The sequence below is a fragment of the Pararge aegeria genome (genome assembly GCF_905163445.1).
Source record: "Pararge aegeria chromosome W unlocalized genomic scaffold, ilParAegt1.1 SUPER_W_unloc_1, whole genome shotgun sequence".
Classification (NCBI taxonomy): Eukaryota; Metazoa; Arthropoda; class Insecta; order Lepidoptera; family Nymphalidae; genus Pararge; species Pararge aegeria.
The window spans coordinates 789,968-802,670 of record NW_024396987.1 but is presented as its reverse complement, the minus strand read 5'-3'; the positions used below and the strand labels follow the sequence as shown (position 1 = coordinate 802,670).

The 12,703-nt window shown below is 41.5% G+C and overlaps 1 protein-coding gene across 1 annotated transcript; it reads left to right on the top strand.

Annotated features, from left to right (window-relative positions):
• Positions 1–8,589: 8,589 nt before the first annotated feature.
• On the top strand, positions 8,590–9,529 carry LOC120636775. Its single transcript, XM_039908340.1, has 2 exons — positions 8,590–8,660; positions 8,785–9,529. The coding sequence occupies exons 1-2, from the start codon at positions 8,655–8,657 to the stop codon at positions 9,241–9,243; spliced, it is 465 nt and encodes a 154-aa protein (XP_039764274.1). The 5' UTR covers positions 8,590–8,654; the 3' UTR covers positions 9,244–9,529.
• The last annotated feature ends 3,174 nt before the right edge of the window (positions 9,530–12,703 follow it).

Below are 12,703 nucleotides of genomic sequence, written 5' to 3'. Positions count from 1 at the left end.
GGTAAGAAAAGGGGAAACAACATCAAGAATGGGAACGATCATATTACGGCTGACGCTATCAGTACCGATTGCATTCGAGGCGATGGACAATATGCTCTTCTTAACATCACATTCAGTGAATGTCTCGAAGGTAAAAGGTAAAAAGTCTGGAGTTGATGGCGAAGAAAGAATACTAAGAGTACGCTCCTTATTGACACTATCAATTGTATCAGAAGTAGAGAAATGTTTACTAAGGAGTTCAATATCAATGTTGATAGAAGTCTTAGGGGATGATTTACCAACTTCAAGTGACTCAAGAAATTTCCAAGTCTTAGCGGTATCACCGTTCTCGACTGATTAATGGATGTGGCGACGTTGGGCATCTCTACACAATGTATTACAGCGATTTCGTGCTTTATGATACTTTATACGGTTAGCATCAGAATCATTAATTTTATAATTAAATTTTGCCGTGTTCTTCTTATGTATTAGAATTTTAATCTCCTCTGATAACCACGGAGCTGGCAAGTGCTTAATTTTAATTGGTCTTACCGGAGCATGCTTATCATAGAGCTGTGTAATCAGCGTGTTGAATATTTCGACCTTGCGATCAACGGAATCTACATCCATGATAGCCGCCCAATCTAAATGTCTGGCATCATCACATAGAAGACTCTTATGAATCCCTCCAAAGTTACGCCGCAGAAGAATTTTCGCTTTCGATTTAGGAGGACGTATATTATAGGAGAGATAAATCAAATCGTGATAGGAAAATGCATCAGCAAGACATTGACCATGCTTATTGACGAAGTCTGGAGAAGAAACTATAATTAAGTCAAGAAGAGAGGGAGTACAGCCGGGAGAATAATGTGTAGCGGCAAGAGGCAGTAGCGAAAGACTACAGGATTCTATCGTAGCCAGAAGATTCCTGGTACGATGATCATCTTTAAGTAAGCATGTATTAAAGTCTCCCATAATAATTGAATGGCTGTACGAGGGGATTACTTTTTCTAACAGGGTTTCAAAAGAGTGAAAGTAATTGGAAATAGATGGTGGGCAATAGAATACACCAAGAAGGATTTTAGTATGAGATAGGAGAACTTCCACCAGTAAGTGCTCAGCCGCATCAGGAAGAGGGGGTTGAGACGACGAACTAACAACAGAGAAAGGAATATAGGATCGCAAATAGATCGCAACTCCACCCCCTCCCCTGCCAACACGGTCATTCCGAATTAGTCGAAAACCTGGTAAAGAGAAGGCTGATGAAGGTAAAGAAGTTTTAAGCCAGTTTTCAGAAACATAAACTATTGGAACTAGAAGACATAGACAGAAAAAGATCACTATTTAGACTATCTGACGACATAATAAAATAATAAATATTAATATAATAAATATAAACATAATAAAATAAATTAAAATTTAATAAAAAAAAAATATATGTATATTATAATAATAACGACAAAGTGTCTTTTAAAACTATACACGAACTAATTTTCCCAATCCGCCAGCTGTAAAATAAATAATGGAAAACAACAGAAAAAAAACAATTACACAGTAACTCAATAAAACTAACGGATTTTAAATTTTTTCTGACCAGTGTGCTGTAGGCCTCAATAGACTGCCTCAGGACTAGCCAAAGTCAAATCCGTCATTCGTTCATAAAAATTTAACAACAAGTCCCTGTGAGCACGACATGGAGGAAAATAGCAACAATAAAAGTTCCAAGTTTGTATATGTCGGCTTTTAATGGTAACTGAAACACAAATAATGTCAGCCACTGAGTCGGGCGATGGGATGGTAGTTGAGTACTTAACTTTGAGTTCACGATTAACTGCTATTAAAACACCGCCACCCATTTTGTCCCCCCTCAGTACATAGTTACGGTCACAACGATAGACACTGTATCTGTTGTCAAATAATTCGAGATCAAAAATACTCGGGAGCAGCCAGGTTTCCGTCAGACATATAATATCATAATCACAATTTAATACACTTCTAAAAAGATTATATTTGTCTTCGTACGTAGCCCGCGAACGTTTTGATAGTAAATTTTCAAATCAAACGCGTATTTTAATGGTATAAGTATAATACATACAAAATAACTCGCAAATAACTATTATGACATGCGCCAAGTTGTCGTTAGATGAAACTGACGTATGAATATAATTGTGTCGCAGAATACACAAATTATGATTAATTTTAATAAAGAATTCACATGATAAGTAAATTGTGAATAAATGAACTAACCTACACATAATGAGATAAAACTTTATACTTAAACTATAATTTACCACAAAACTGACTTGACGCAGAATGGCGGGCTCACAACCCATCACCCTAGCACCCTTGAACCAGGCCTGCGCCCAACTCTTTAACGTTAATAGACAGTGGATGTATAGAACTTTCAAGGTAATCAGCGAACAACAAAAACATTCGGAAAAACACCGTAACAACCGAATAATTAAAGATCTTCGGACATTTTTCATAGTAAGTCTCAAACTTATATAGTAATAAAGTACACGTTCTTCATGACATACAATTTTTATAATTTCAAATACCAAAAGTAACAAAATGGACTTGACATTCCAAAACATATAGAAATATCTTATAAAAACTAAAAACATTAAATAAACTCCATGGAAATAAATAAAACACCCTTCAAGCACTAATGAGAACAAAAACCTAAAAATATTCTTTAAGCCTAAGAAAAGACTCAAATCTTTGTAATTTCTTGTACTAAGTCTGGAAAAAATATTTAGAGTAGCTTTGTAACTCTTTAGAAACAGCAAACAACTTATATAAATATACTCTCTAATAATTTCTTTTAAAAACAACAAAATCATGAAATGTATATGATCCATAACACTAATTAGGGAGAATTGGTAGAAGAAAGTAACTATTCTACTAATGCAATGACTCAAACACATAAATATGATTGAGTATGTTAACTTGATAATACCTAAATGGGCAAAAATGTGACAATTATCTCTGGTTTTAATAAAAGTGACTAAACTAAATATTATATTTCGTCGCTTCATTCTTCAGATATAATAAACAACATGTAGTCCTTTTACCCTGCAGGCAACATTTCGCACATTTAGTAATAAGTAGGTAGTATTACTTTTTTTTTTTTTTTTTTTTTTTTTTTTTTTTTCTTGTGGGTAGGCTCTGCGACTAGTCGTCATTCTATTTCCGTGCGAGGCAACAAGCACACGCTTCTAAAATGCGTAAACGAAGTGCTGAGGAAAAAATAAAATATTACAGTGAAAAAATTAAAAAGCTTGAGAAAAAAAATGAGAAAAAACATCGACGTGTAATCATGTACTCATCGTCGGATTCCGAAGACAATATGGGTAAGTGCTTTAACAATACTTTACAGTGTGTGATTCTTTGATGTGCGTAAAGCGTCTAGTAGGCTTTCCTGGCGGTTAACTGCGGGTTAACACGAAGGACAAGCATGACGCCAAAAGTGATCCCAATGGTTGAGCCGGGTCGACTTGACCTAAAATATAAAGGTATCTGTAAGCTTTCCTGGCGGTTAACTGCGGGTTAACACGATGGTTAAGCGGATGCCAAAAACCTAAACTCTTGTTTGTTCCAAATATTTAAATCTGTAACATTGCTAATATATAGCAGTACCTATAAAAAAAAAAAAAAAAAGTTTTAACTTTATCGTTTTCTTTTCTTAGAAAATGGAACACAAGAGTCAAATGAGCATAATGACGCACCACCCTTGTTACCTCATTCGCCGACACCATCGTCTCAGTCGGCACAGCGTTCGGGAGCTCTGCCTCCATCGACTTGCGAACATGTAGATGAGATTGTCCCATCGTCGCAAGACGTATGCACAGAGGCGTTGCCGGAACTCGAACCAGAGTTATTGCATGCACTGGGGGACGCAGTGGACGATATTCCGATTTATGGCCCTGACATCCATGGCAAATTGGCGCAGCGATGGCTCCCAATCTTAAAAAAGGGCCTTCAAGCGGAGATAAAAGAAAAGCTTTTAAAGGAGTATGTGGCTCCAGATAATTGTAAACTGTTAAAAGCCCCAACCTTAAATCCAGAAATATCTGCCGCTGTCGCGGATATTGTAAGGGCCCGGGACAGAAAGCTCCAGACAAGGCAGGATCAGCTGGGCCTAGGTATAACAGCTATAAACAAAGCGATGACTTTGTTATTGACCGGCGATGACAAGGTACAAGCAGTAAAAATTTTATCGGATAGCTGTCGAATACTTACTGATCTTCACTTTACTGAGACGCAAGTAAGATCGAAGCTCATTACTCCGGGACTGGATAAATCCAAAGCTTCAAAGGCAATTGAAAGGCAAGGCCTTCAAATTAAAAAAGTCCCCAATCCGAAAGCGTCGACACCGAGTTCTTCCTTTGCAGCCGCTCGCCCTCGTCCTCAGGGAAACTGGTCCGGCCCCTCTCGCTACCAGTCGTTCAGCAGGGGGGGGCGGGCAGGATCGTACCGAACTCAATATCGCCGCGCGCCGGCGTCCATGCCACCGCCGTCAACGCGGAATTCAACTTCGAGCACAATGAACCCTGTCAACAAGCGTGCCCCAACACGGCACTAACACAGGTACACGCTGGCAGGCTGCGGCATTACTATCCTTGTTGGCTTAGGGTTACTAAAAATCCCATTGTTTTAGATTGGGTGCACAATGGTTATTGTATACCATTCACTCGTGAAGTAGTGCAAAATAACACCCCTCATAATTCCTTCTCAATCGGAGAAAAACAAGAAATGGCACTAGCCATAAGGAATTTATTAGAATTAGGTGCTATTAATGAGTGTAAACCTCGAAGAGATCAGTTTATTTCTAACATCTTTTTAGCACAAAAATCTAATGGTGGTCATAGATTTATTCTCAATCTAAAACAATTAAATAAATTCGTTTCTAATTCTCATTTTAAGATGGAGGATCATAGAACGGCATCAAAAATGATACCACGAAAGGGTTTTATGGCGTCCATAGATCTTAAAGAATCCTATTTACTTGTCCCGATATCGTCTTTCCAACGTAAATATTTACGATTTCAGTTCAAAAATGAAAATGCACAAATATTAACCTACGAATTCAATGCGATGCCTTATGGTCTGTGTTCCGCTCCGCGAACTTTCACTAAGTTAATGAAGGAAGTAGTTAGGTATTTAAGGTATCGTGGGTTTAAATCAGTCTTATATTTGGATGACATAATGTGCATTGGGGATAACTTCGATGAATGCCTTAGGAATGTAAACGAGACCGTAAGGTTACTTAATTGCTTAGGTTTCGTAATTAATTACGATAAAAGTAAGTTAAACCCACAACAGTGTTGCAAGTTTTTAGGGTTTATGTATAATTCGGTAAATATGACAATATCGCTCCCCTCAGATAAAAGAAATAATATTTTTAATTTAAGTTTTCTCCAGATTTCTCCGGAATGCCATCATATCGAATGAGATGTAGACTACGACGAAGTATTTTCATCAGATGAAGTGATAATTACTCGGAAAGCCCTCACAAACTTGGAGGTAGTAAGGATATTAGCTTGGCAAAAGTTACACTAAAGTTCAGTGCCTCTAGTGAGTTGCAAGTTAATAAATGTGACATTGGAGTTCAGTTAATCTACTAAATGGCCTGCATTGATGCACAACTTCAACGTATTCAATTAAATTTCATATTCAAATATGCTTGTTGAAAATATTTATGTATACACCATAATTACATATGACGAGATTAGATTAAAGCAAGAAGTTGAGAGAAAGCGGCCGGAATGAATCAACAGAACGGGTGTGGTTTTTCATCCTGATAACGCTAGACCTCACACATCTTTAGCCACTCAGCAAAAGTTAAGAGAGTTTGGCTGGGAGGTGTTAATGCATCCACCGTATAGTCCAGACCTTGCACCTTCAGATTTCCACTAAATAAATGTACATAAACTATATTAAAAAATGTTTTGAATTTTCTTAAAAAATGCGAAGAAACTTTTTCCCCAACCTAATATGTTTCTTCACATTATTACTTTATTATCTACTAGCTGTCCCGGCGAACTTCGTACCGCGGATATATTTTATTCTATGAATGTTATATTTTGATACTTATTATCCTGTTTCGGTCTAAGAGGAATCCAAAAAAGCAAATATGATAAAAATTGGTCCAGCCGTTCTTCAGTTATAAATGGTGTAACTAACACAACTTTCTTTTATATAGATATATATATAGATGTTCGAGTTAATCATTGCTCTGATATAGATAGATATATATATATACCTTGTATCCCGGAGACTGTCATAGTTTTTTTCGTGGAACACCTCCTTAACGTTTGTGGGGGATTTAAAATATAGGTTTTTAAACCCTCATTTTGACCCAAAACGGATTTTGGTGAAATTTTGCATAGATAACTAAGTATCTTACCATTACTATTTATGCGTGTATGAATCCTGCAAGTAATATCTGGAATAATACATTAAGATAATTAAATGTTTTATATGTATGTACCAATGCATAAGTATAAGCAATATGTTATAACAAATTGGATAAAACTATACGATTGATGAATTTCTTAACGACAAGTCTGCTTAGAAGCAGGCTTCACTCTCATCTCTCACAAGATAGAAAATTCTGAAGATTGTTAACTGTAAAATGATTTTGATATTTTTTTTAATAAGATGTTATACAAATTACACATTACGCAATTTGAACACAACTTATACTATAGCCGTGTTCACATTTATGCTCATATGGGGTGACAGTTTACTATGGAACAAAAAGCAAAAAGATTATATATAAAAAGGCTAAACCTCTTTGCCCTTGCCATAGTTATCTGTGACCCCATTTGACCATAAATGTGAAAACAGATGATATTATGGCTGTCACTGTAGTATTGTATGACAAATTATTAAAATTTATTCTCTTGAAGTATAAACCTCAGGAAAACCTGATAGAATGACTTTTTTATCATTATGCGTAAGTAGTATAGAATGCCGTATTTGCCTCACTTCTGAAACCGGGCGAAGCCCGGTTTCCCCCATCCTGAAACCGGGCGGAGCCCGGTTCCGAAAATTTTTTGAGGATTCTAATAAGATTCTTATTGGATTTTGATGAAAATCTAACTAATTCCAATTGCGTTATATAGGTCAAAATACTATCTCATAGCACTCATATATGCGCCGACTCTACATCACTACCTCAGGTTTTTACCTAAGTCTGTGGATTCTAATTCATATTGGAATATAGTTCCTGGATGAGTGTAATGCGTATTGGGATAAGTTCCAATACGCATTACACTATAGCAGATATAACTTTTTTTATTAACTTTACTATTCGATATAGGTATATTCGAATTCTAACAAGTTTCTAAAACCAAAGCTATTATTCTAATTATTATTAGATTTTCTCGTACTTTAAATTAGTAATTCAAATTATCGTAATTTCAATTAGTAAATTCATACTTTGATAAGATGAAACCAAAATATATAAACTTAACATATTTCAGCGTTATCAAAATAATTACGTTTTGATTAAGTTTATTAAGGTCTCAATATGTGATATTGATTAAGTATATGCACATAATATTTGGAAAATAAGAATATTTACAACTTATTGAAATAGGTTTATGAAAACATTACGTACGATAGGTTTAACATATTACAGAATTATTAAAATGATTTTGGTTTCATTAAGTTTATTAAGGACTTTATATTACGATAGGTTTAACAACAGCATTATCAAATGGATTTTCGTTTGATTAAGTTTATTAAGAACTCTATATTTGATATTACGATAGGTTTAACATATTACAGAATTATTAAAATGATTTTGGTTTCATTAAGTTTATTAAGGACTTTATATTACGATAGGTTTAACATATTACAGCATTATCAAATGGATTTTCGTTTAAGTTTATTAAGAACTCTATATTTGATATTACGATAGGTTTAACATATTACAGCATTATCAAAATGATTTTGGTTTGATTAAGTGTATTAAAGACTCGATAATTGTTATTGACAAAGGATATGCACATCATGTTTGAAACATTAGAATATTTATAACAAAAAAAGAGAAATTCTTAGTAGAGCATCGTTTAAAATAAGACAATGTATTGTTAATAAATTATTTTCGTCTCGAAAAGATTCCAAAGTTTTTTTAATTCTATTTTATGGAGCACTGAAATAAATAACACGCAAGTAACCTTTCCCAAAGTATTTTTTGTTGCACATTCCTCGTTACAAACAATAAACCTACCTGATTGCAGACAAGAACTTACTTGTTCAACTCAAAAAAAATATATTGTTCGTTGGAACATTATCTAAAGAATTTTTTTTATTTAACTATACGAAACACCGTAATAAATAACCCAACCTTTCCTTTGTCAAAGTATTTTTTATTGTCCATTCCTAGTTACAAGCAATAAATAGCCACGGTAGTTTCAATGATTAATTAAAGACAAGAACAAACTTGTATTATAAAAATGTGCGTATAAAACGTTTCACTCAACCATACAAGCCATAAGTTTATTCAGTGTCCGACTGTTAGTATCTAACCCAGTATTTTAAAAGTCTTTAAGGCATAAGTTTATTCAGTGTCAGACTGTTAGTATCCAACCCAGTGTTTTAAAAGTCTACTTATTAAACACTTACTAAGATCGACCAGTGGTGTGAAACAACATTTATTCATCATGGAGGTAAGAATCACATACGTTTGTCTTTTTTTATCTATTCGTAACTTATAATTGAATCTTTACGATGTGGAACTGTTATGAATCTTATTAATATTTTGTTTTAATCGTGATCTCATATTTATTCTAGAATTCACCGAATGATGAATATACTTTAAAGCACTTATATTATCCACTCAATATATCAGATGATCAAGATATGAGTGACAATAAAAAGACCGCAATGAGAAGGAGCAACAGTATAGATGCTTTTTTTGAAAAGCAAAAGAAAAAGAAGAGACAGTCAAAGTCTTCATGTGTAGCGCAAGCAAGTGACGGGGGCCTATCATATATCTCATCCAACGACGATGACAGTATCAGTGCAACACATCTAATCAAAATAGACATCTATGACATGAAGAGTCTTAAAGATGTTTCGCCTCTTGAATACTGGAAATATGCAGATTTGCGATTAAAGTACTACGTTGAATCTGCTGGTGATAAGCACTATCAAAGCATGCGAGATATTATATACAACATTACAAAGCAAATCGCTGGGAAGCATGACTGTAAAAAATACTTTATTGACAGAGATAACCAGAAACAATAAGTATTCTCTGAACCAGCGGTCGGTAAACATCACAAAGTAAAAAGACCCTCTATACGAACCCATGAAAACTTAAGTGCTTATTACCTGTATTTTAAAAATATTTTTCTTTATCTATTTGCTATCCCCACTGCTTCATGCAAGCGAAACTAATATAAAAGCTATCCTTTTTCTTAAATGTACTTCTGAGGAGGAGTTGTTGTTGAGTTAAATGAGGAGTTGCTCGAGCTGCCATCGCGTGCACACCTGTGCACCGGCGTTCGGGCCCGTCCTAGTGTTCGGTCACTGCGACTGCCTACCGAACCAACTGCGTCCAGCGGCGGCGCTCGGATTTACGCGTCATTCCTCCCCGATTCTGGTTCCCCGGTCTGCCACCAGCGGCAAGCCCCGGGGGCCGGGTCGGTGGGGTTGGCGTGCCGACACCGCTGCTCGGGCCACGTCAGGCAGCTCCGCCCCGCGCCGAAGCGCCCTGCGTACCGCGTCGAGCGCCCCGCGCTCCGCACCCCCTCGCGTCCCGCGTCGAGCCCCCCGTGCTCCGCACCCCCCCGCGTTCCCGCGTCGAGCGCCTTGCGCTCCGCACCGCCGTGTTTAGCGTTGAGCCTCGGCTCCGCTACCCGCGACCCTAGCGCCTTCGGCCATGCCGCCACCGGCGCCTAACCCGCCGCCGCTACCGCAGCGGCGTGCCACCCGTCCGCGCGCAATAAGGCGAAGAGTGTTCGTGCGGAACACTACCGCCGCGCTTGAAGTCGGCCTGGACGCGATCGTCGCGACCGGCCTCGCCACCCGCACCACCTTGGCCCACGGTGCTGGGCCCTCCACCGGAGCAGGAGAAGTGGCTTTTGCTGCAAACCCGCTCTCTCTGTCGCCAGCGCTGTCTCGACAGGCGACACCGACCCCGACCCGGACCACGCCCACCGTTGCTGCACCTCCCAACCCAGGGACCAGGACTGCAGCACCAATACCTTCCCCGCGATCGCCGCGATTTACCGCCGCACAGGCGGACATCGCCGTGGGAAGATTCCCGTCCCCGCCTAAACGGGGACCCAAGACTCCGGCAGCTTTTATGCCATCAAGCATGCCCGCACTATCGCCGAGCTCGCCGATGGACGCTTCAGCGTCCCCGAGCCCGACATACGCCGCCCGGACACGACAGGCCGCCGGCGCGGCCCCCACCCGCGCCACCAACGTCGCCCCAAACGACGCCACAGCCGCCGCTGCTGCCCCAGCCGCTACCATCGACATCGGAGGAGCGCCGAAGACAGCAGCCAAATACCCTCCACTGATAGTGGAGGCGTTGCCGGATTGGCCGCACCACTTCCGGGAGCTGAAGAAGCTCCTGGGACACACACCAAACGGACGCCCCTATGGCAAGGGCGTCCGTTTTATACCCAAGTCGGACCAGGAGTTCCGCCTCATCCAGCGGTACCTGACCCAGCTGGAGGGTGCTAGCGGAATCTCCTGGTTCTGCTACTCGATGCCAGCAGAGAGGAGCCTCAAGGTGGCGATCCGCGGCCTGCCGGCCGACACGGATCCGGCACTAGTGGAGCAGGAGCTGCGCGAGCTTGGCTACACGCCGGAGCACGTGCGAGCGATCCCCGCCCGCCCGGGCAGACCGGGCTGTTTGATGTACGCGCAACTGCAGCGTACGTCGGACCTAACCCGGGGCATATATGAGGTGCGCGAGCTCCTCTGTATGCCCGGCGTCATTATTGAGGCATGGCGCGGCAGGAAGGGGCCCGCGCAATGCCATCGATGCCAGCAGTTCCGGCACTCCTCCCACAACTGCCACAGGCCCATTGCCTGTGTGAGATGTGGGGGAAGTCACCCAGCCCGGGACTGCCCTCGTCCCCGGGAGGAGCCGCCGACGTGCGCCAACTGTGGGGAGGCACACACGGCGAACAACGCAGCCTGCGCGGTCTTCCGCAAGGAGGCCCGCAACCGCCGAGCGGGTACCACTGCGCGCACTACCACAGCTGCGCGCGCCACAACTGCTGCTACTCTGCAAAGAGAAGCAGATGCACCCGGTTCACTGACGGCCGCTGCCAACCAGCCAGGGCAGCAGCAAGGCCGCAAGCGACGCCGCAAGCGTGGCGGTAAGCGCGCCAAAGCGCGCAAGCCGAGCGCACCATCCACAGTGACGCCCCTCATCACGATGCAGCCTCTAGCGCAGCCCGCCGGACCGTCCAAGCCCACCGTGGTCGCTGCCCCCGAAAGGGGGACGAAGGCGAAGCGAGTGGGAGTACCGCAGTCGGCAGTTCAGCCGGCCCGCGGCCCATTGGACACAAGGACGACCCGCGTCATCGGTGCCCTGAATCAGGTCCTGATGGCGATCCAGGAGCAGCGCGACCCAGTCCCGCTCATCCTGGCATGCATAATGGAGCTCTGCACTGGATGAGCTCCATATTGCCCCCCGGAATGCCGATGGGCCTTTTGAAGAACAAACCCCATCCTCACAAGGACCTACTATCCATTTGGTATACCGGCCCCATGCATGAGATGCCCACGTCGGCTATTCCCCGTCGAATAGTCAAGACTGTGGGCACCTCTTTGCAAGACAGGCGTCTTCAAGTGGCGGATGAAGACGCGCTGTCTACGGAGCGCCCCACGAGGACCACGTAACCACCGGACTTCCAAACGCTTCCTCGCCGCTGGCTGACGGGCGCTTGCCAATGCACATTGGCAAGCTCGACCTCGCTGAGCGGCGGGCGTAAGCCCCATCCAGGACATACCAAGTCGCCGCAGCACCGCTGATCGCCGCGTCATAACGCAGGCTTGATCGCGCTGCCGCGACTTCTTCCCCGGACTCGACACCACGGACCCAACGGTCCCACCAAGTGACCCGTCTGTAGTTGCAGACGGCGTTGCTACCACCGAAAAGGGCCATCGCCCTGAGCGGTTACCCCGAGCCCCATTTGGGACTCCGAGGAAGAAGATTAGGAAATGTACATGAAGTACATTTCCTAATCTTCTTCCTATTTTCATTATCATTCTAAGTTACCACACAAAACTGCACAATGACTGTCGAACTCAACGACTTTGTTTACGAAGAAGAAATGGTTGAGCTATGTCAAGCAGCGGAAGTTGAATTTGACTTAGTGAACCTGTGTATACAAGTAGAAACCGATCAAGCTGCTTTGTGAGTATATTTTCACTATTGTTTAAGTTACATAAGAATACTTGTTGCATCTTGTCTGTTCTGAGAGTGGGGCGTGCCATATATAAATGTTCGGATGATTCTTAGTTTTACTCATTGAGTGGTAAACTGTGAAAGCAAAATAATCACTATGGAATCTTTAACCAACGATGACATTAGTGTATTCACTAAACCATTTGTGGTTAATAAGATGCATAGGTATATACGATTGTGGTACATAAGTGATAAACTTCCGAGTTGGTTGTTAGAAGATCCAGACATAAAACCTTTTTATACCCCTTGTACGGATCACTTTACTTCCGCGTGTTC